Here is a 19,943-nt window from a genome sequence, read left to right as displayed (position 1 = left end):
AAGAAAATGTCATGTTATGTGCGCCGGTAGACTACCGCTCACAGATGTCAGGCGTATAAATGCCAATGGGAAATTATTTGGTAGAAGCCTAGTCTGAATTTTCCTTAATCAGACAGACTCGATAAAATACAGATCGTTTAGATCCAATTGCTAGTAGAAAGCTATAAAAAGCCCATTGTTTTTATAGAAATAGAAAGCACCGACTTTTGCAACTACCCCACCCCCCCATGATCATGCAATGATCATGCACCCGTACCGTATGCATGATTGACTGATTGAAGAACATGCAGCAGAGTGGCGCAGCGGAAGCGTGCTGGGCCCATAACCCAGAGGTCGATGGATCGAAACCATCCTCTGCTAGTTTTGCAATTTCCATTGTTTTATATTAAGAATATATAAAGTTTTGGAGAATTACAGTATATTTCAAGCACAACTCAATAAAAGACTGTGAGTGTGGACGACACCATGAAGCATTACACTTGTTTACAATAGGGTCCACCATGTTCAACTCATCATATACATTTAGAGACGTACAAATATACACTACTATATAGCCAAAAACAGGAAATCAGAGGAGGTAAAAGGGGTGGGTGGGGGATTCAGGTTCCTTGTTTGTGCCGAATCTGGGTTGCACATGGTTTGTTGAACTCGCTCTGGTGTTGTGGACTTAGTTGACGTTAAGGAAGTATTTAGAGAGGTACATGGGTATCTTGGTGGTGTATCGAATCTTGTGGACCTCTGTCGTCAACCCTAAGCCATTCCAGCCTGTCAAAGTGGGCAGGGGTGAGGTGGGTTCAGGGAGTGAGGCCAAGTAGTAGCCCGACCAGTTTGTTTTGGGGAGTCTGGAGCCTTGTTTTAAGGGCCTTTGAGGTGCTGTGGTTCACAAGCTGATGTCATGTCGTTTACATATATTAGGAACCTAGTATGCTTCCTTGTGGAACGCCACACCTCACTGGGAGGGGGGACAGGACAGTGTTGCATTCACCCCATGCACACCACTGTCCACGTCAGTCTGTATGTTGGCCTACGTCTACTACATTTATTTTACTTTCATCTTCAGATTTGATTGTTGTTACTTTTATTTCAGTCTCACAAGTATTTCCTGTCCCGTTGTTAACTTAAATGCCATTATGCTGCTATTAAACCTCAACCTCCCCTTGGAGATCAATAAAGACCTGTCTTTCAATGCCTCAATCAAATGCTTTTTGATGGATTCCCTTCCCATCATTGATATCCCTGCCTACCTGGTGTTTTTAGCTCTTATAGTAATTAGGGCAGGTAATGAATGTCCAAACAAAGTGTACTCACTGTGCCAGCCTGTGATGGACACTTTCATCAAACTTGATTTTTGGCAATGGCATACAAAACTTGCTCCCTGTGGTGGAAACTACTTACCGGTACTTAAAGTAGCACAGTAGCACTACTACACTATTTCCATTTTATATTTTATGTAAAATAATGTATTCAGCAGTACAAAATAATATCAAACTGAACTGCAGTATTATTAAAGTTTAATACATTATACAAAAATGAATATAAATAAAATGACACTCAAAATAATTCAGTCAAAATCCACTCGTCTGCTCTGCTTGATTGTTGAAAGCATCTTCTTCTGTTTCAGCCGCTCCTTGGTGCTCTTGTCAAGCCTGTAGCACAGCAGACATGTCCATAATACAACAAACGTGTTTACCAGTTTAGCCGAATAGTACCAAAAATGTGCTTCTTGTACCAATACCTGGATTCTTTAATGGCTATTTCTTCTGCAGTTGGTTCATATGGCTTCTCACTGGCTTCAGCTATAATGTCAGAGATCTTCCTTATACAGTCCCCAAGGTTACGCTGCTGGCTCCTACTTAGCTCTGAGGTCACCAGCAGCTCCCCTGCCTTGTTGATACGAGTCTTGTTCTGGCAGGACATGCAGAATTATTTTTGATATTGCATAAATACTTTGAATGCAAAAGTGCAAAAGTCTGCAAACTGTTGCTCACTGTCATGTTACTATTTGATACATTGTTATAGCTTTCTATAAGAACCAACAGAATTCTTAGACATGAATAGGCCTACCTAATTAAATACTGCAATCAAATGCTTCTCTCACAGTTGTAGTGGTGTAATAGAACAGCAGATTTAGGTGATGGCCAATATTAGTGCCTGCAGCCTGACCGAAAGTTTTTTTTAATAACCTCAACTTGAGATGAGCAGTGAACTGCTTCTCACTCATTTTTCAAGTTGAAGCAGTGTGGGACAGAAATTGAGCTTTGGGGAACACCGTAGGCCTAAAGAGACAAAAGGTTCTGCTGGTTTTATATGATGTAATTGTAAACCATTCATGGATGGCTTGGAGAACAGAATGGTCAGTGGTATAAAGAATGCAGCTCAGGTACAGGAGGAGCAGCATCCTCCTGAGTCAGCGGCCAACAGCAGATTGCTAATCCTCAGGATGGAGGGCACAGAATTTGACAGAAACCAGAATGGGATTTATCAAAGAGATCATTATTGCAGCGATGAATGATTAACTGGTGGAATATGGCTTTTTCAATTACATTTGAAATGAGAGTTGAAGTTTGTACGTGTACTTTTAATACTTAACACCTTTGTGTTTTTAATGTTTTATGTGATTTACTGATGCCCATTGCCCATGTATGTATAATCTGCCAAATTAAGCCTAAAGGCAAGAAAACAACCTTCTGCGAACAATAGAATCGAGTATGCATTGGATGGATTTCAGATGAATTACTGATTTGTGTCAACATGTATAGTCAACAAGACATGCCATGCATATTTTCTGATCCACATAACAGAAGGTTTTGGTGACACTGGCATATACATGTATATATAGGGTGTTGAATGTAGCTTGTAAATAGTTTGTCATATTTCAATACAAACCTTTTCAAGGATTTTTTGTCTGACATCTTCTGCAATCCAGTCTGCTGTTTTCACATGGAATCGCACCTGTGCTTTTGTGTTGACTATGTAATGGGAAGAGAAAGAGAGGGACAAGGTTTTTCTTGTGCATTTATACTGACAGGTTTTATTGAAAGATAAGCCTAGAGCCCTAGACAATTGTACACTCCACCAGAATAACCTGAATTTCTTCAGTTTGGCGGGCTACATACTACTACATTATGACATTCAGAACTTCAGGTGGGCCTGGCCCTTTAGTATTCATTCAGAGACCCTTTCCTTTCCTATCAACCTCAACGTCATTTCAAGCCAAATTCCCATATCTACCATGACTACGGTATCTCCCACTGATCCCACTATTCAATTCATGTGGACTAAATAGCCAGATGATATAGCCAGTTATTCAATTAACTACAGTAGCAGAATTTAGTACCCATTTGTATCCAGGAGGAGGACTATAATTTGTGGATGTCTATCGCCCTCTAGGGGACATACCATGCTACTTTAGTGGGAATTGTATCAGGATAGGAAACAGTAAGGCTAACATTTCATGTCTTTCTGTGTATATTAGTTTTACAGTGTGATTCCAGTAAATTACCATTTACCAATTAGTTAGTTTTGATTGGGATAATGGGATTCGGATTCCTTTTTAATCGGTCTGTACTACTAAAATCTGTCAGGCAACAAAAACAATTACCTTTATTGACATGCTGACCCCCTGGACCACTGCTTCGGCTGTAACATACTGTTAGCCGATCTAATTAACCCAGAATGAGAGGAATACATTAGCAGACTATTGGAAGACGCAACTGACATTATGGGGGAAACATAGATCAAATGTTCCTACTATGAAAGTACAATATGTTGTCAAAACAAAAGATGTGCTTATATTTACCAACTGGAACGTGAACTTGGGCATCCTAGGATACAGACAGACAGTGAAAAATTAAACGTCGAATTACAGGCAAGGTTACATGAGACATGACTAAAACATTTGTTACTGTCTGCACTCTGCACATTAATTATTGTGTGTGTAGCTAAGCAATATCGTAGCTTCTTCTGCCATATCATTCACATCGTACCTCATGCCTATCTTCATCTTGTGTCCCTCGGTTTCTGTACCCAACAACACTTAGATAGATGCAACGTCTGATCAGAGTGTTTCTTTCACACGTTTGATTTACTTGAACATTAATCAATCTGTTTATACACATGGACGTCGCCATGTTGAATCAATCGACTAGTCGCCAGTCGCCAAGCACTGGCAGTTGTTGTCAGGGTTAACCCTCCCCTGACCCTCCACCGGGGCATAGAGTAAGACAGAGTTACGACATTGAGGGGGCAGAAAACAGCCTGGTCACGTGGTTCATGTACTCGCGCGAGCCCGTAGACTCCAATGCATTCCGTAAACTTCTGGTTGTGTAGAAGAGACTGGCCCCATGAAGTGATTAGTGAATGGAGTTGTCGTAACTCTGTCTGGGATTTTAAATGATCACGTGATCAAAGCGTGACGCCACCCTCCAGAGTCAGAAAGGGGGCGTTTCCTATTGGGGGGCGTATCCAACTCTCCAACTTTTTACAAATGCTGTTTGTAAAATAATAACAAAGCACCGGAATAGAATTATTATTAAATACATAAAGTCAGGTTCCACCGAGATTTGAACTCGGATCGCTGGATTCAGAGTCCAGAGTGCTAACCATTACACCATGGAACCAATTCACCCGCTTTTATAGCTATTTTTTAATATAAACATTAAACCACAACAAGAAGGACGCATGCGCTCAATCTATGAAATGAAATGAAATGAAATCTATATTTACCCAGGGTATCTGGGCTAAGCTCAAGAACTTGTTTCCAGCCAGGCCCTGCTCATAGAACACATTTCATCGTAGTGGTTGATGCCTTGTTCAAGGGCATTTCAGCGGTGGTAATTTTAACGTGTCGGACGGCTGGTTCGAACTGGGAACCTTCCGGTATCTAGACCGCGCCGCTATCCGTTCGGCCACCGCTGCCACAATGACGTTTGTACTATGACGTCAATGAGTCCTCTCCGTATTTGGGGCAAAGTTTGACTTCAGTAGCTGTTATCCATGAACGTGATTTTGATTTTGACCAATCTGTTTGATAGAGCATGGTAATAAACAACATGTATGCCATAATAATGCAATGTATGCTTAACAAGACAGACTGGTTTGCACTTTGCAGACTGTCATAAGGTTTGCTTTTAGTGGTAAAATTTCTTAACAACCTTAAGATAACCTGGTGAATATCTTTCTTGCGTTTGAGGACAGTGTGAGGGAGTTTCTTTCATCTATATTCATATATTTATGACCTTTATCTGCTTCCTTGACCCAGTATGTTGTGTATCACTCATCTATATGTAAGTATAATATGCTTACACTGACTGACCATCACATATTATGTGATGGTCAGTGTACTAAAGTATAATTCCATTACTAGTCTAACCGATGACCATCAACACTATCTGACCGTCTATGCACAAAATGATACATGCATGTTCTATGTTAGCCCTGGTCCAGTGCTTACAGCGAGTCTCAGAGAGAGAGACTCGCTGTAAGCACTGGACCAGGGCTAGTTCTATGTGTGTTTGATGGTGGGATGAATGGGTCGAGGGCTCTAGTAGCCTCGGTCCCAGGCTCACTTTTCTGCGAAAAGAAGGGCTCTAGTCTAGGCCCTCTTTGCTTCTGACTAGAGTCAGTCAAGAGAGTGTTGCTATCAGCTTATATTGTATTTGGAAACCTCTCTGTATTTCCATGGTATGCTTTTACTATGTGAGAGTGTCACTCCAGGTGGGGGGAAAAACTATCACCCCAGATGGGACTCGAACCCACAATCCCTGGCTTAGGAGGCCAGTGCCTTATCCATTAGGCCACTGGGGCTCGATCTGACTATTTTTAAAGCAACATTTTTAAACATACAAATAAGAGTGTTATAACTGCGTTATAACAGTGTAACAGCAGTAGTACTAGCATGTTACACTCGAGCGACGGCTCCAGAAAATTGTGACTGGGGGTGCTGGCTATTTAGAGGGGGGGGGGGGGGGGCTAATAAATCTTGGTTTACATAGAAGTCAGTCAATTGGGCTTGTTTTGAGGGGGCTTAGGGGGGCTAAGCCTACACTACCTTGCAACTCTTGTTACAGGGGATTTCATTCCAGCTCTGAATGTCAAGTCAACATTTCCCCCACTTAAATCTAAGAATTCTAAGCTGCATCCACTGCAGCAGCCAATACCCAATTTCCGTGTTGAGTCTGGTGGTGGTAGTAGCTTAGTTGAACAGGCTCATTAAATCGTTATAAACGTTAACTACTCATGTCACGATCATGGACAGAATACATACATTCTCCTGGTTAGGAAGTCCGTCGTCACATAAATGTGTTCAATTCATAAATAAATCGGTCAAATGTGTAATGATATGACATTCATACTAGCCCAGTACTATTCCGTCTTCGGTAACGCAGTCTTGTTCAATGTGTAGATTGTTATCGAGTCACTCGATACTCGACAGTAGCAGCACTGTTGTTGTCCTTCTCGCTTCCACCCAGCAAACCAAGCAGGCAGAGTAGAGCCACAGTGGAGGAATGGTTGGCAACACCGACCAGTTCATTTGGTAACGCTTGTCATCGTCGGGGATTATCGGTTATATATGTCGCATATAATGAATCTACTACCGTCCAACCCGCATGGGAACGGACTCCTCTACGCCGGATTTAACCAGGATCATGGTAAGAGAAGTCGGGGCGGCGTTTTATTTATCTTCCCAAATAAATGGGATTGGCATCAGCGTCGTGGATGCTAAGCTAACAACGCTAAATCGACGTTCATGGTTGATGTCATGAGCCAGGTTCAACGGCTGGTTGGCTACTTAGCGAGTTAGCTGGTCAAGATACAGACAATTAAACAGCTGAAAACAAAAATCTGTGTCCTATCAGCCTAACGCATTTAATCTGTATGCCATTGCTAATCTCATTTTGCTTTATGATGGCTGAGCTGCTATCCTTGTTGTCTGACGGTAAACAACTCTACAGTTAGCATGATTCTTTTGTCGTTTTCAACCCAACGTTAATGCACACACAATGTAAAATGTAAAAATATAAACGTTGACTAGAAACTAGGCAACATCAAAACGCTTCAGAAGCAGTTTGATCAGTTAACTAAACCCTAAACCAAAGCTAGTTTAGTGTTTAATCGAGTCGGTGTAGTAGTGTGACATTAGCTACAATTACTAGCCAGGATTGTTACCTTCTGTTCGGTGATGATTGACCCTAGATTATAATATGCACACACACACAATGAATGTTAACACTGTAAATTTACAAGCTAACATTGGCTCTCTTTTAGCAGAACTAGTACGTGTGGAGGAGGGGAGTCACGTGAGATTTTGTTTTATGGAAGTTAGTGGCATTTTAGTGTGATACTTTACTGTCTATAAATGTGTCTGCTAGTTATTACAGTTGAAATGTATCGTTGTCTCGCCACTTTTATTTGTGCCAGTGTTGGGTTGATCAGGATTAGCCTGCCTAATGTGCCTATGTTATTATGACACAAATAAGTAACAATAATCAGCCCAATTAACATAACTACAAATATGTAATCACGTTGTCAAGGAAGCTTGATTGCATCTTTTTTATTATAACTTTATAATATGGCCATTTTCAACCCCCGCCCACGGAGTCTAGCTCAGCAGACCCTCTCAATGCAGACCCCTGCTGCTCCCAATATCATATCCATATCATATCCACATCTCAGCTGGCCCCACGCCCATGACCCCTTCTCTAACTAGGATAGACAGATAACATCGTGAAGCCTCTTCAGCTCCTTACCTAGGCTTTTCAGCCTAGGTAAGGAGCCTAGCCTGAAAGACGAAGGTTCAGCCACTCAGGGGTCAGTTATGGGGTAAACAATGCTATTAAATGCTCCCAAACAAGTGGATTTCATTGCACAATGTTTTGACCGATGCCTGAAGAAGGTCCGGAGGGACCGAAACGTTGCATTATTAAAAGAAAATACTCATGTACCGAGCAGATACACAATGTGCGGGTGTATTTTCATTCCTTCCATTGATGTCCACTGCCTGATTTCTAGGTGTGCGAAAGCTTTTTCCTACAATGTTTTGACCTGAAATGGTCTTCATCAGGTATATGGCTGCCAAAGACCTTTTCACTGTTTTTTTTTATCCAACATCTTTTGAAATGTATTGTGCTGCATGATGCCTTGTCTTGGACAATGAACAATGCTAGCCTATCATGAAAAGTGCATCTTTTCAATGCCTACATTTTAATTGAAACTGACATGCAAGATTTCTCTGCCCCGTAAGGCCCACAGAACAGATTGTACAGTCAATGTGTTCTATTGTTTATCCTGGCAATGCCATTGCATATTAAATGTCTTGTATTTGCATTGAAAACGTTTTTATGTTTAAAGATGAAAATTAGTTTGTGGAACTCAAAGTTGTGAGACTGCGTCCATTCATTTTGTTTGACTATAAGGTGCAACAATTGCGTCGGTTTTGAAGTATTCCGAATGCTATTTGTATTCAGTAACTGACTACAAGTAATTTCACCTTACCCAACCCTGCTGTGGGCCATATGTGCTTCGCAGAAGGTAAATATTTACGTCAGTGGCAGTAGTCTGTATGACCGTAAACAAAAATAGGTGCCAGTGAAATGTCCTCACATGACCACCTTGCATCATCACGGTGCATAAGACATAAGTCATTAATAGGTGAAGGCAAAATGATGAATCTCTGATGAATACATGTTTGTTGTTGTTGATATTATGTTTGTTTCCATGTGACAAACGTTTAAAGTTAATAACAAAAGCGGTTTGGTTGATCTCATGTTGTGCTCTCAGGGTGCTTTGCCTGTGGAATGGAGAATGGATTCCGTGTGTACAACACAGACCCTCTTAAAGAGAAGGAGAAACAAGGTAAAGAGCACAGCATTTGTCAGTAAACGTTTAACCATGTAATTAAACACTATATCCTTAATTGTACAAAAAATAAAAAGAAGCAAAAATAGCCAGTCTACAAACTCGCAGCGTATCATAATGCTGCGTTGTTTGACCTTGTAGATGATATGCTATTTTGAGATGTCTTTGAATTGTTCTACCTATATGACATACACAAATTAGGGATGCCTTTAGTTTTGAGTACGTACGTAGGAGGATGAATGTGAATTATCGATTAATGCAAATTGATACGTTTTGATAAGGTTATCGATCAATTAACCGGTTAGTTGATAAGCGGCGTTTTTGTAAAAAGAATATTAATTTCCCTCAATGTCTAACATACAAATCTACATTACCTGATATACAGAAATAATATACAAAATGCATATTATATTCCTTAATCAAATATGTATTTGACCATTGACGATACAGGGCCAGGCAATGGCATCTTGGTATGTGCGTTCCTCGGCCACTCGGGAATGTAATGCTGTCTGCGCACAGCATTACATTCACAGAAAACCACCCAATGATAGAACTGCATAATTTTCGATTAATTATGATTAGTTATTAAATGTTAACGACTACCGACTAATTTCTTATCGGCGATTAACTATTAACATTCCTAGTAGGATCATGCCAGCATTGAGAGCTTGCTCTTTCAGCCCTCCGGATTCCATCACTACAATAGTACAATTTGTAGCGCCGTTCAACATTGTTAGTCGTTGACTCGTTGGCAGCCCTTTTCAGCAACTGGCAGCTAAGTTTAGAGTCTTTCTGATGTATGTATGTAGAACAATAGTAAACCAGGCAATTCTGATGCATACAGGAACACAGCAACTCGACAGCAAGAAACAAGGTACTTCCTTCCTGTGCTCGATGAGAATTGATCTGGATATTTATAACTCTATAAAGGAAGTTAATAATTCCCCAAAAGATGCCTGCACATGTGACTCAGCACATGACCAGTTCCAAAGTAACCTGTACGATGTACTTATGGGAATTAACGAACTACTGTGAGGCTAGGAGTTTTACTACGCTAGTAGTCAGACGCAGCCCTGGCTTTTAGTGCTGACTCACATGCAGATGTTCTGGTGGCAAACGTTTACAGCATGAACTGATTCTTTTCCTGTGGTCTTGTGTGCACGCTTTACACCAAGAGGCTTGTTGTTTCATTGTGTGGAATGTGTAGGGGTTGTCAACTTGTCATTGTGGTCTGGGCTGCAGAGTCAGATAATTCGACATTTAAAATCCTCATGCCTCCAATCAAATCATCATAAGCGTTTGTGATTGTGAAATGTGATTTAGATGTTGGCACAGTCGATTCCAAACGGTTTGATCTCTTTTGGGCCGTGTTGCTTCCTGGATTGTAATGCCTGGGCTCGCTTGTCACAGTGAGATTGGCAATGAAACATTGTCTTTTGTCTTTCAGAGTTTCTGGAGGGTGGTGTCGGCCATGTGGAGATGCTATTTAGGTGTAACTATCTAGCACTTGTTGGAGGAGGAAAAAAGCCCAAGTATCCTCCCAACAAAGGTATGTTACTTGCAACTATACTATAGCGGTTTGCTTTAGTTTAGTTTAGCCCCCCTCTTCTTCTTTTTCCCCTTTGCAGCTCCTCGTGCAGTTTATTGCTGGTTCAGGCACGTTCATGAGCAATAGTAGTTATATTTGTTGTGAAATCATTATGGCTTATGACTAAATGAATGTCTCTGGTTCTGGTCATTCTAGTGATGATCTGGGATGACCTGAAGAAGAAGACCGTTATTGAGATTGAGTTCTCAACAGAAGTCAAAGCGGTGAAGCTTCGGCGTGACAGGTACAACTCCCACTCCAATTCCCTGATGTTTTGTAACAGTTCCCCCATAATTGGGCTGCTTGTCCTTCAAGTGTTCCGTTATTCAACAGATGGAGAGAATGACACAAACCTCTTCATACATCTGTTCAGTGTTCAGACACTTCTGCTTTGAGTCCGCAGCCATTTGTTTTGATACAAATAATTGTACTAGTGGTGTAGTACTGAGATTACTAGGCCATGATGCAGTAATAATACAGATGAGATGTGTTGACTAGAGACCATTTTATATGATCAAAGTAAACGTGATCAATATTTGTGACAAGTAACAACTCCAACATCCACTGAAGCAAGACTTCTGTAATGTAATCTCGGAAACAAAATCTGTCATTCCATTTGCAAGTTCGTTGTAGCCTGGCTGAGAGACACACTTCCCAGCCACAAACAAACATCATATTCGATTAGATTTCAAAGTGTGATCCGTAGAGATTGACAGTTTGTGTCCATTGTTGTACAGATAGTGTTATCCTTAAAATGTGTCCATAACGCCATATATATTGTATAATGCGTAAGAATACACAGACCACATCAATTTACTCATAATTTATCCTCTAAAGCAGTGGTTCCCAAATGGTGTGCTGTGAAACAAGTCTGGGTGTGCTTTGGGATTTGGTGACAACCACACATTATTGCAAATATTTATACAACTACACAAAAGCTTTATTATCTTTTAATTGACTATACTCCGTTCCCAATACAGAGGCAAATTATATACAATGAACTGAATATTTGAATGACTTTCAACCTGGCATCCCTATTTTGGACATATTTTTGCTATGAATAGTTTGAATTCACGCGTCCCTTGAGATTTTGACTTGCGGCTGCCCAATGGTGTGCCTTGGGCACAAGAAGTTTGAAAACCACTGCTCTAAAGTCCCGTCTGGCTGTAATTGTGTGATATCCGACCCAAAGTTTTGTCTGTAATGCTGTGTGCACTGCTGCTTCTTTGTGCTCAGGATTGTGGTGGTCCTAGACTCAATGATAAAAGTCTTTACCTTCACCCACAACCCCCATCAGCTGCATGTGTTCGAGACCTGCTATAACCCCAAAGGTCAGTCCATTCTGCTGTCCCATCTCCAATATCGAAACAACCTGAGGCCTGTAATGCGAAGCAGGATTTGGGGTTAGCAGGGTACAGGTTTAACCCTGGGTTTTCATGATTACGAGTTGATTGTTCAATGCTTACCAGGGTACCGTCACCATGGTAACTCATACCTAACCTGCTCCGGAGCAGGTTATGTTCGAGATAACAGATAAACATGTATAAAAGCACTGGCTAGTGGCTACTACTGTAGTTCTCTTGGAAAATAGCCTCGCCATTCATAGACAATCCTGTGGTGTTTTTGCGCACATTGTGTGCGGGTCTCTTAGAGAGAATGTTCATAGACCAGCAAAACCCGTTGCTTTTCCTATACATTTTTGAGGGGCGCTAGCCCATCCTATGTTCAGCTTTTGGTGTGTGTGCACAAACTTTGTCCTACACAAACATGATGATAAGAACGCCCCTCACTTCACACGGGTGTGATATCTCTTATATAAGAGGTATATATTTTAATCTGAGAGAGAGAGTAGGTTATCTGTGTCAGCTTCTTGAACCATGAGCTGTTGGCTGCCAGCAATAACTAAACCATTTTGCTTTTCTATACCCATATCATTGCACAACAGAGACTGCTAAAGCATTAAACCCCTATTGTATTTATAAGACATGAAGGTAAGCCTACTTGTTCCGCTTTACTTATGATTATATTTATGTATTATTTGCTCCCGCCCAAGTCTGTTTTACACATCCAGGATTTGCAGCTGAAGGAATAATAATATATGTATATTGTCTCTTAGCACACATTAATTTAACGGAATACACAAATGTAGTTATAGTCAGATCTACATACAGTATGTGCTAAATGATGGGCCAGTGGAAGAGGCTGTGTTGTTGAAACGTGTCAAATAAAAATCACACCCGTGTGAACTGAGTGGTGCAACTCCCCCCCTTCCACCCCCCCCTCTCTCTCTCCCTCTCTCTCTCTCTCTCTCATTAGCAGGCAACAGTGCAGCACTATCTCTCTCTCTGTTTATGGCACGACAGCGCCCCTACTGGTACTCATGAGTCACACATGAGTCACACACAAACATAGGTGTCACACACAAACATAGGTTAACACGGACATTGCTGTTCCTTAAATGCTGGTTTGTTTGGGAGAGAGTATGTTTTGCATACGTCCATCCGTCTGCATACGTCCGTCCGTCTGTTACCCGCTAATCTCCGGCACCATTAACCCGGTCGATGCCAAATTTTGCACACACACTCCCTGGATGCCAACGATAAACCTCTGCCCCAAATCTTCCAGAACGGCCTGTTATAGCGCCACCAGGAGGCCGACTTTTGTAAAACACATTTTTGATATTACTCCTTCAGATTCTGTCCAAAAATCCCACAAATCGTTACACAGTATCTCTATAGTCATGTGTTCAAGACGGATCTGTCCGATATTTCATATTCCATCCTAATTGGCTAACATTGGCTTTCAAAGTTTGCAGGATTGGCCCGTTTTGAACAAAAAGCCTCAAATCATGAACGCAGCATGCAATTTATGTGAAATCTTTCACAAACTTTCCTACTAGGCTGAGGAATATATCCCACCCTTTTCACATTGGCCTGTTATAGTGCCACCAACAGGTGGATTTTGGCAAAACACATTTTTGGAACAAAATGCCTCAAATCCAATTGCCGTCCAAGGCGTAAGAAGAAATGACACCGTTTTCACATTGGCCTATTATAGCGCCACCATGAGGCCACAGCCTGACCTGGCCTGGTGGTGACATTACAAGCCTATTGACTTAAGCATTCACAGTCTTACATTTGGCAGCTTGAGCTGTGTGGCTTTGAGCTTGGATTATTATGTGTTTGAATTGGCTAATATTATAGTTTTCTGTTTGTGAAATATGCCTCTCTGCTGCCACTGCCAGTAGTTTTGTCCATGTTTGTGATTGGTCATATCATATCCCGTGACCCCTTTTATGTGAACGCGCTTATGGCTAGATTGAGAAAATCCTGGGTTGATTTACCAAGTTGATAGCTACCTTTTGCGAGACTGCTTAGCATGATTGTGGTTTTTAAGGTTAGTAAAGCCAGATAACGAAAAGATATCGTAGATTGGGTCTGTTGAACTTGCTTCGTAGTACAGGCCTCTTTTTAGACATGCGACAAACAGCCATGTAGTGAGTAAACGGTTCACTGCATTAACAACAATGTCCTCCATGTATTTGGAGGGGAAACAAATCTAAACGCAATACACTTCAACCACTTCCAACGTCATCTAAATTTGCCTCCATCTCCTTTCCCCAGGTCTGTGTGTACTGTGTCCCAATAGCAACAACTCTCTGCTGGCGTTCCCTGGGACCCACTCTGGGCATGTGCAGATTGTGGATTTAGCCAATACGGAAAAGCCCCCTGTTGACATCCCTGCCCATGAGGGGGTGCTGTGCTGTATCGCACTAAATCTGCAGGGTACAAGGATAGCTACTGCATCAGAGAAAGTACGCCAAACATGGAATATGTTTTGGAAAAACTAGCAATTGCATGTTTTTGTGGGGCGGATATTTCTTTAAACACACACACACGTTTCTCTATGTTTTAGGCTATTTTGTTCTTAACCTATTTTGGGCGGGAACCCCTATTGGTGTTAGCATTATGTTATGCTTTAGCTATATTATTAGCTTGTAGGTCTGCTATTTTTGAAAAATCTACGACTGACATAGAAACATAGCTTTTTCAGAAAACTGTCAGGATGCAGAAGACATTTTTATAATCTGATCTCAGGTCAAAATGGGTTAATCTCATTTGTCGCTGAGATGTGGCTTATTTATATTTATTGTCTTTCCATAGGGTACTCTGATAAGAATCTTTGACACTTCCGCGGGTCAGCTAATCCAGGAGTTGAGACGAGGTTCACAGACGGCTAACATTTATTGGTGAGTATTGAACACTCAACATTGATCAGTTACAGTCCATTTGATAGTTTGAAAGATTTTAGAGAGTTGTTAAAGCCATGTTGAACTTTGGTAGAATATTGTGTTGTATCTACCTTTAAATTACTTTTCTTGTGACCACCGCGCTCTGACGTCTGGTGCGTTATCCACTCAAAATAACATCATGAAAAACGGAGGTGATGGATTTCAATTATGTTTTTATTTTCTACATAGCAGAGACAGACGTTTCGGCTATACAGCCTTCATTAGTGCGATTCATCACATCGATGAAGGCTGGATAGCCGAGCCTGGATATCCGAAACATCTGTCTCTGCTATGTAGAAAAGAAAAATAATTGAAATGTACTCTTGTAATCCATTGCCTCCGTTTTATCTACCTAGCCATGATATATAAGTCCAAATGTTGTCATCTTTATCTGTTGCTTCTGTTAGCTGAAATGGAAGAACAGGAAGTAGCGATTTACTCATTGCATGTTTAGCTGACAATAACACCGGGGCTCCACCGGGCGCGTCAGCGTCGCGTCTCCGTCACCGTCAGGGAATGTTCCCTTTTGAATCAATGAAGGGTGGCTCCACTGCCCGCGTTGCGTTGCGTGACTGCATTAAAATTGCCCCGGTTCGTTTTTTGACGCACGCAACGGAGACTCAACGCGTCCGGTGGAGCCCCGGCGTTATTCACAATATCTGGATTCTAAAACAAGTGTGAAAAAAGAACAGACTTACTCAAACTGATACAAAGACATGATTCAAAAGAGGAGACTTTTCCTGACTCTAGATCTTCTCTGCCCACTCACTGCTACCTAGAGTCCTTCATGAGCCCTTCATTTTGGTTCTGCAACCACCACACAGCTTTCAGTTCCAATATTTAAATGGCTCCCACTTCCCAGTATCAGGACAGATTCTGTTCACAAAGCCACCTCACATAGGTCCGTCTATTGATAAGTTAGGTTCATTCAAATCATTTAGCATTGTGTAATAATAAATAAAAAAGTCATTCATTGTGTAATAATAATGTTATGGTTAGGCTGCTATCTTTGAATTCATGTTAGGACACGTTCCCTTGTTACTTCAAGGTACTTGTTGTTGTAGGCAACGATACGTTTATCTTGACTCAGAATATAGAATTCAAACCTGAAGTTTGATTAATTGAAGTAATTTAATTTTATTCGACTGATGCAAACCACCCCCAGGGTTTGAAGAAATGTTTGTCAGCCAATGTAATGAGTCCCGGGATGCAGGGATGGTCTTTTAGATGAGTCCCAGGGACATTTTATGAGTCCCACTTCAACGACATTAGGAGTCATATTTTGCCATTTTTACAAATTGCAGCATTTAACTCCCATTTCATTTTATATGGTTATAATGTGGTTATATTCATGTAGAAAACAGAAGAAGAAATGATTATTATAACTAAAGCCAGCAAAACTAAAACTAGAATAAAAAACAGTACAGTAGTACTGTACAGTAGTGCATCCCGTGGATGCAGAGGTTGTTGTTTTATTGCGTCCCTTAACTATAAACTGCGTTTTGGGATGCAAAATGCACCCTAATTTAATCTCTGCCACCCCTACTATGTGTGCTGTAAAGGAGGAATAAGATGATGAAGGCCTGTAGACTGATGTCATTCTTTTCCTTCTGCTTTGTATTCCACAGCATTAACTTCAACCAGGATGCATCCCTTATCTGTGTGTCCAGTGACCATGGCACAGTGCATATCTTTGCAGCGGAGGACCCCAAAAGGAATAAACAGTCGAGGTTGGTCCTTCAGGCTCATTCATATCATTTAGGGCTGCAAATATTGATTATTTTACTTCACTTTATTGATTACGTACATCGAGAAGAATATTTTCATATATATTAAACTTTGGCACACAATGGTGTCTTGCAAAAATAGGCTCACAACGTGTCGTGAGCTTGTAATTCGGTCGTGTTCTTTATTTTTGATCATTTATTTTAATTGCATTTACTGACAAATCATGTCTGAGTATTGTTTCTGCCTCTGTTTACGTTGCTATGGAAGCTTGTAAGCTAAAGAAAAATGTATTATTGATTTAGTAGTAGAAGTAGTAGTAGCCAATGCAGTGCCACTGCATTGGTCCTGTGTCACCTTGTTGGGTTTATTTTTAAATCACCAACTGTACACTGTATCGCTGTACATTATCCTTTACATAATGAATAGCAGCAAAGAACATAACCTGGTGGGGTGTAATTGTAATTGCTTTTTATGTTTCAGCTTGGCATCGGCCAGTTTTCTTCCCAAGTACTTCAGCTCCAAGTGGAGCTTCTCCAAATTCCAGGTTCCGTCAGGCTCCCCCTGTGTGTGTGCCTTTGGAACAGAGCCCAATGCTGTCATAGGTAGGTCCATGTTGGGACAAGGCCGTGGCATTTATGATGTATGACTCTCATGGCTACATATGTCTTTCAACTGAAAACCTTTTTCAAACCTTTTTTATTTTCAACCTTTCAGAAAATGTAATTTTTGTCGACAAAGTGTGTTTTTTTTTACCCAGTGTAGGCATGCTTAGCACACAGACACCGTATTTTAGGCTCCCGTCGCTAAGCAAAGTCATCAAAATCCCAAAACTCGCACGCATGCAATCTTTAGCTGCGTTTTTCTCAGAATTGAGGTGATATGTGGAATGGAATCGGTTAAGGCCACCGCTGCCCTCCAAAGTGTGCACGTTCAGAGTCTAGACAATCCCTGTTGTTGGTCTGTACCCCCTTGAAAATGAGATGGTTCATCTCAAGGGATTGTTCCTAATAAAGAAATTTCAGACAAATTTCGTCGCGACAGTCGTTGCTAGTGCAGAAACGGAACACTCAGCCCTGTTGGGATCCCAGTCGTCCCACCCACGAACACAGACACAGTTTGTTGGAGCGCCTGGCCAAGCCGGAGGCACCGTGGAGGAATCAAAATCGTAAACTGATTTTGTCATGTGTCTGGTCTACCGTCTGTTAGCGTAAGTGCTTTAGTCTCCACTCTTACTCGCTTGCCTGGGCTAACCTAATTCTTCCTTCTCTTTATCTCTCCCTCCTCAGCCATTTGTGCTGACGGCAGCTACTACAAGTTCCTGTTCAACCAGAAAGGGGAGTGTTCCAGAGATGTTTACGCCCAGTTCCTGGAGATGACTGATGACAAGATATGACCTTTGACCTTTCTTCTTCTTTTTTTGGAGGGAGGAGAGGTGTGTCGCATCCCTCCTCATCTCAATTGACTCTGTAAAAGAGCATCAGATTGGGGTGAAAAACTAAAGGAGAAGCACAGCTGTGGAGTAAATGTGCACTGCAAGGACGAATGCACAAAAACTGGTGATTTTCGCGGATGTGAACTGATGTGATAAGTTGCCTCTGGAACCCTGACCCTCTGGAAGACAACAGGGATACAAACACTGACTTTAAACCTCCCAAATAAAACACTAGAGGGAAACCTATTTTTTGAAAGGACAAAGTATTGCTTTTTTTGTTTTTGAATATGTCTTCCGTGGAATTTGCAATGGATTATTATGGCTATTTTTTAATCACATTGTAGATTCTAATAGGTAGATGGATACAAAAAAAATATATAGGAGAAAAAGATTTTTGTCAACTAACACCACCTAACCTAACTATAGGGAGTGCCTCTGAGCTGAGACTGGATGTATGCGTGTACATATATTGCCATATACGTGTGTGAGTGTGTGTGTGTGTGTGTGTGTATATACAGACAAATAAATGTAACTGTACGACATCAGCGGTTGGCAATGCAGCATTAAGGCCCATTTATACTGCACTTACTTCATCCTTCGCTGAACGTTGTCTGAAAGCTTATGAATGCTTAATGTATGCAATGCATCCATGAGATTCTACCCCGTCCGTAGCAAACTGTGGGCGAAGTAGTGATCCCTGCAAGACAGACAGGCAGTGTCTGAAGTCACTCATTCACTACTTCTACTCCCAAACTATATAGGTAGTTTTATGTAGGGGTCTAGGGATTTTTTGGAACGATCACCGATTGTTTTTCTCATGATCGGCCGATACCGATAGGTCCAATACAGATACTGATCTTGTGAAATGTTGTAAATTTTAATATTTCCAAAATGATTATGTCAAAACCCACGTCAAAACTGTTCCTGTGTGTGGGGAGGAAGGGGAGAATGTTTAGGCCTGTCACAAAAAAATGCAAAATTATGTTATACTCTATATCTGATTGACATTTATACCACTTAAATGGTGTAAAAGATCAGTTTCTCCAGATAGGGTAAATTCCCGATCACAGATAGGGTAAATGCTGATTACCGATCAGAGTGAATATCGGCCGATATGGCCGATCACCGATCGCTGGCCGATTATCGGAGCATCTCTAGGTCCGGGGACTATCGGCTAAATTATAAACGGCATTTTTATTCTTAACGCGTTTGCAATAGTGACCATCGGTTGTATCCTACTTTTGACGGTGCATTGTGGGATACGATGAGTCCACTAAGTAACATGTAATTATCACTAGATACATTTGGACACCCAAAATGGTATAATCACTATATACCTAGTGCACCTAATAATGAGTGATTTTGGACACTGCCAAATGGTACCGGATGGTTGTTACCCTATCCTGCCCTCTAGTGGATAAAATGGAGTAGAGTTGACCGTAGAGTTCTTTACTGGAGAATAAATGGGCCATTAGAATTAACTGACCGCCTGAAATGGCCCCCTTTCCTTCTATTCTGATGGTGTTCCCTTGACCAAGTCCCACTTTTGGCTCAAAATAATGAGTTAACTCTTAAGATTGTTCACCCGAGTCCAATGACTCGGGTGGTTCTGCTTTGTAAAATCCAAATCCCAGTATTATTACATTTTGCTTATATTTACTGTATAAACACAACTGCGCCAGACTGACCATGTAACTGCTTAAAACTGTACAGAATATTAACAGGAAAAAAACAATTTGTTTTTGTCTGCTGTTTATGTGCAATATACACTTTATTTGATTTTGACACTTTCTTTGGGGGGTTTTGTTTTTGGGATCTTAAGAATGAGCGCTTTCTAAATGGGAAGGCCTACAAACCAAAAACAACCATTCTTTCAGTTTGTCCCATCAGGAGCAAAACATAATTATAGATACCAGAAAACAAACCTTGCAAACAATACCTTTTCAATCATTTGCAGTGTTGATTCACTGTTAATTGAACCGTTAATTGGTCTAAATAGATTGATTAACCCATTCAGGCCTGACCTCGAAATTAAAAAAAAATCTTCT

General features: G+C 41.0%; 2 protein-coding genes across 4 annotated transcripts; one reads left to right on the top strand and one right to left on the bottom strand.

Moving 5' to 3' along the window:
- Window positions 1-1,494: 1,494 nt before the first annotated feature.
- On the bottom strand, window positions 1,495-4,190 carry mrpl58 (mitochondrial ribosomal protein L58). 2 transcript variants are annotated; one of them, XM_079492167.1, is made up of 6 exons: window positions 3,987-4,181; window positions 3,800-3,824; window positions 3,602-3,661; window positions 2,887-2,969; window positions 1,736-1,905; window positions 1,495-1,646 (listed from the first exon to the last, which is right to left on the bottom strand). In XM_079492167.1, the coding sequence occupies exons 1-6, from the start codon at window positions 4,128-4,130 to the stop codon at window positions 1,562-1,564; spliced, it is 567 nt and encodes a 188-aa protein (XP_079348293.1). In that variant the 5' UTR covers window positions 4,131-4,181; the 3' UTR covers window positions 1,495-1,561. The 2 variants fall into 2 exon arrangements, with proteins under 2 accessions (XP_079348293.1, XP_079348294.1); XM_079492168.1 differs by lacking the exon at window positions 3,602-3,661 and having other exon boundaries at window positions 3,987-4,190.
- Window positions 4,191-6,277: 2,087 nt separating this feature from the next.
- On the top strand, window positions 6,278-19,943 carry wdr45b (WD repeat domain 45B). Of its 2 annotated transcripts, XM_079492638.1 has the most exons (11): window positions 6,278-6,650; window positions 8,779-8,853; window positions 9,701-9,730; window positions 10,304-10,405; window positions 10,601-10,688; window positions 11,681-11,775; window positions 14,068-14,258; window positions 14,608-14,693; window positions 16,364-16,465; window positions 16,944-17,065; window positions 17,750-19,943. In XM_079492638.1, exons 1-11 carry the CDS (start codon window positions 6,572-6,574, stop codon window positions 17,854-17,856), a joined length of 1,077 nt encoding a protein of 358 aa, XP_079348764.1. In that variant the 5' UTR covers window positions 6,278-6,571; the 3' UTR covers window positions 17,857-19,943. The 2 variants fall into 2 exon arrangements, with proteins under 2 accessions (XP_079348764.1, XP_079348765.1); XM_079492639.1 differs by lacking the exon at window positions 9,701-9,730 and having other exon boundaries at window positions 6,281-6,650.

Source organism: Electrona antarctica (assembly GCF_951216825.1).
Source record: "Electrona antarctica genome assembly, chromosome: 22".
NCBI classification, from domain to species: domain Eukaryota; kingdom Metazoa; phylum Chordata; class Actinopteri; order Myctophiformes; family Myctophidae; genus Electrona; species Electrona antarctica.
Note: the sequence above shows the minus strand (reverse complement) of the source record. Positions and strands in the feature narration are given on the sequence as shown.

Bases quoted from the DNA above. Each gene is read 5' to 3' on its own strand.
- mrpl58 (XM_079492167.1), bottom strand. From the start codon at position 4,130: ATGGCGACGTCCATGTGTATAAACAGATTGATTAATGTTCAAGTAAAT. The intron at 2,970-3,601 runs GTAATTGTTTTT...CCCATTACATAG, and splicing joins GGGTCAGCATGTCAATAAAG to TCAACACAAAAGCACAGGTG. The intron at 1,647-1,735 runs GTATTGGTACAA...GCTGTGCTACAG, and splicing joins ATAGCCATTAAAGAATCCAG to GCTTGACAAGAGCACCAAGG.
- wdr45b (XM_079492638.1), top strand. From the start codon at position 6,572: ATGTCGCATATAATGAATCTACTACCGTCCAACCCGCATGGGAACGGA. The intron at 10,406-10,600 runs GTATGTTACTTG...TGGTCATTCTAG, and splicing joins CAAGTATCCTCCCAACAAAG to TGATGATCTGGGATGACCTG. The intron at 14,694-16,363 runs GTGAGTATTGAA...TGTATTCCACAG, and splicing joins CAGACGGCTAACATTTATTG to CATTAACTTCAACCAGGATG.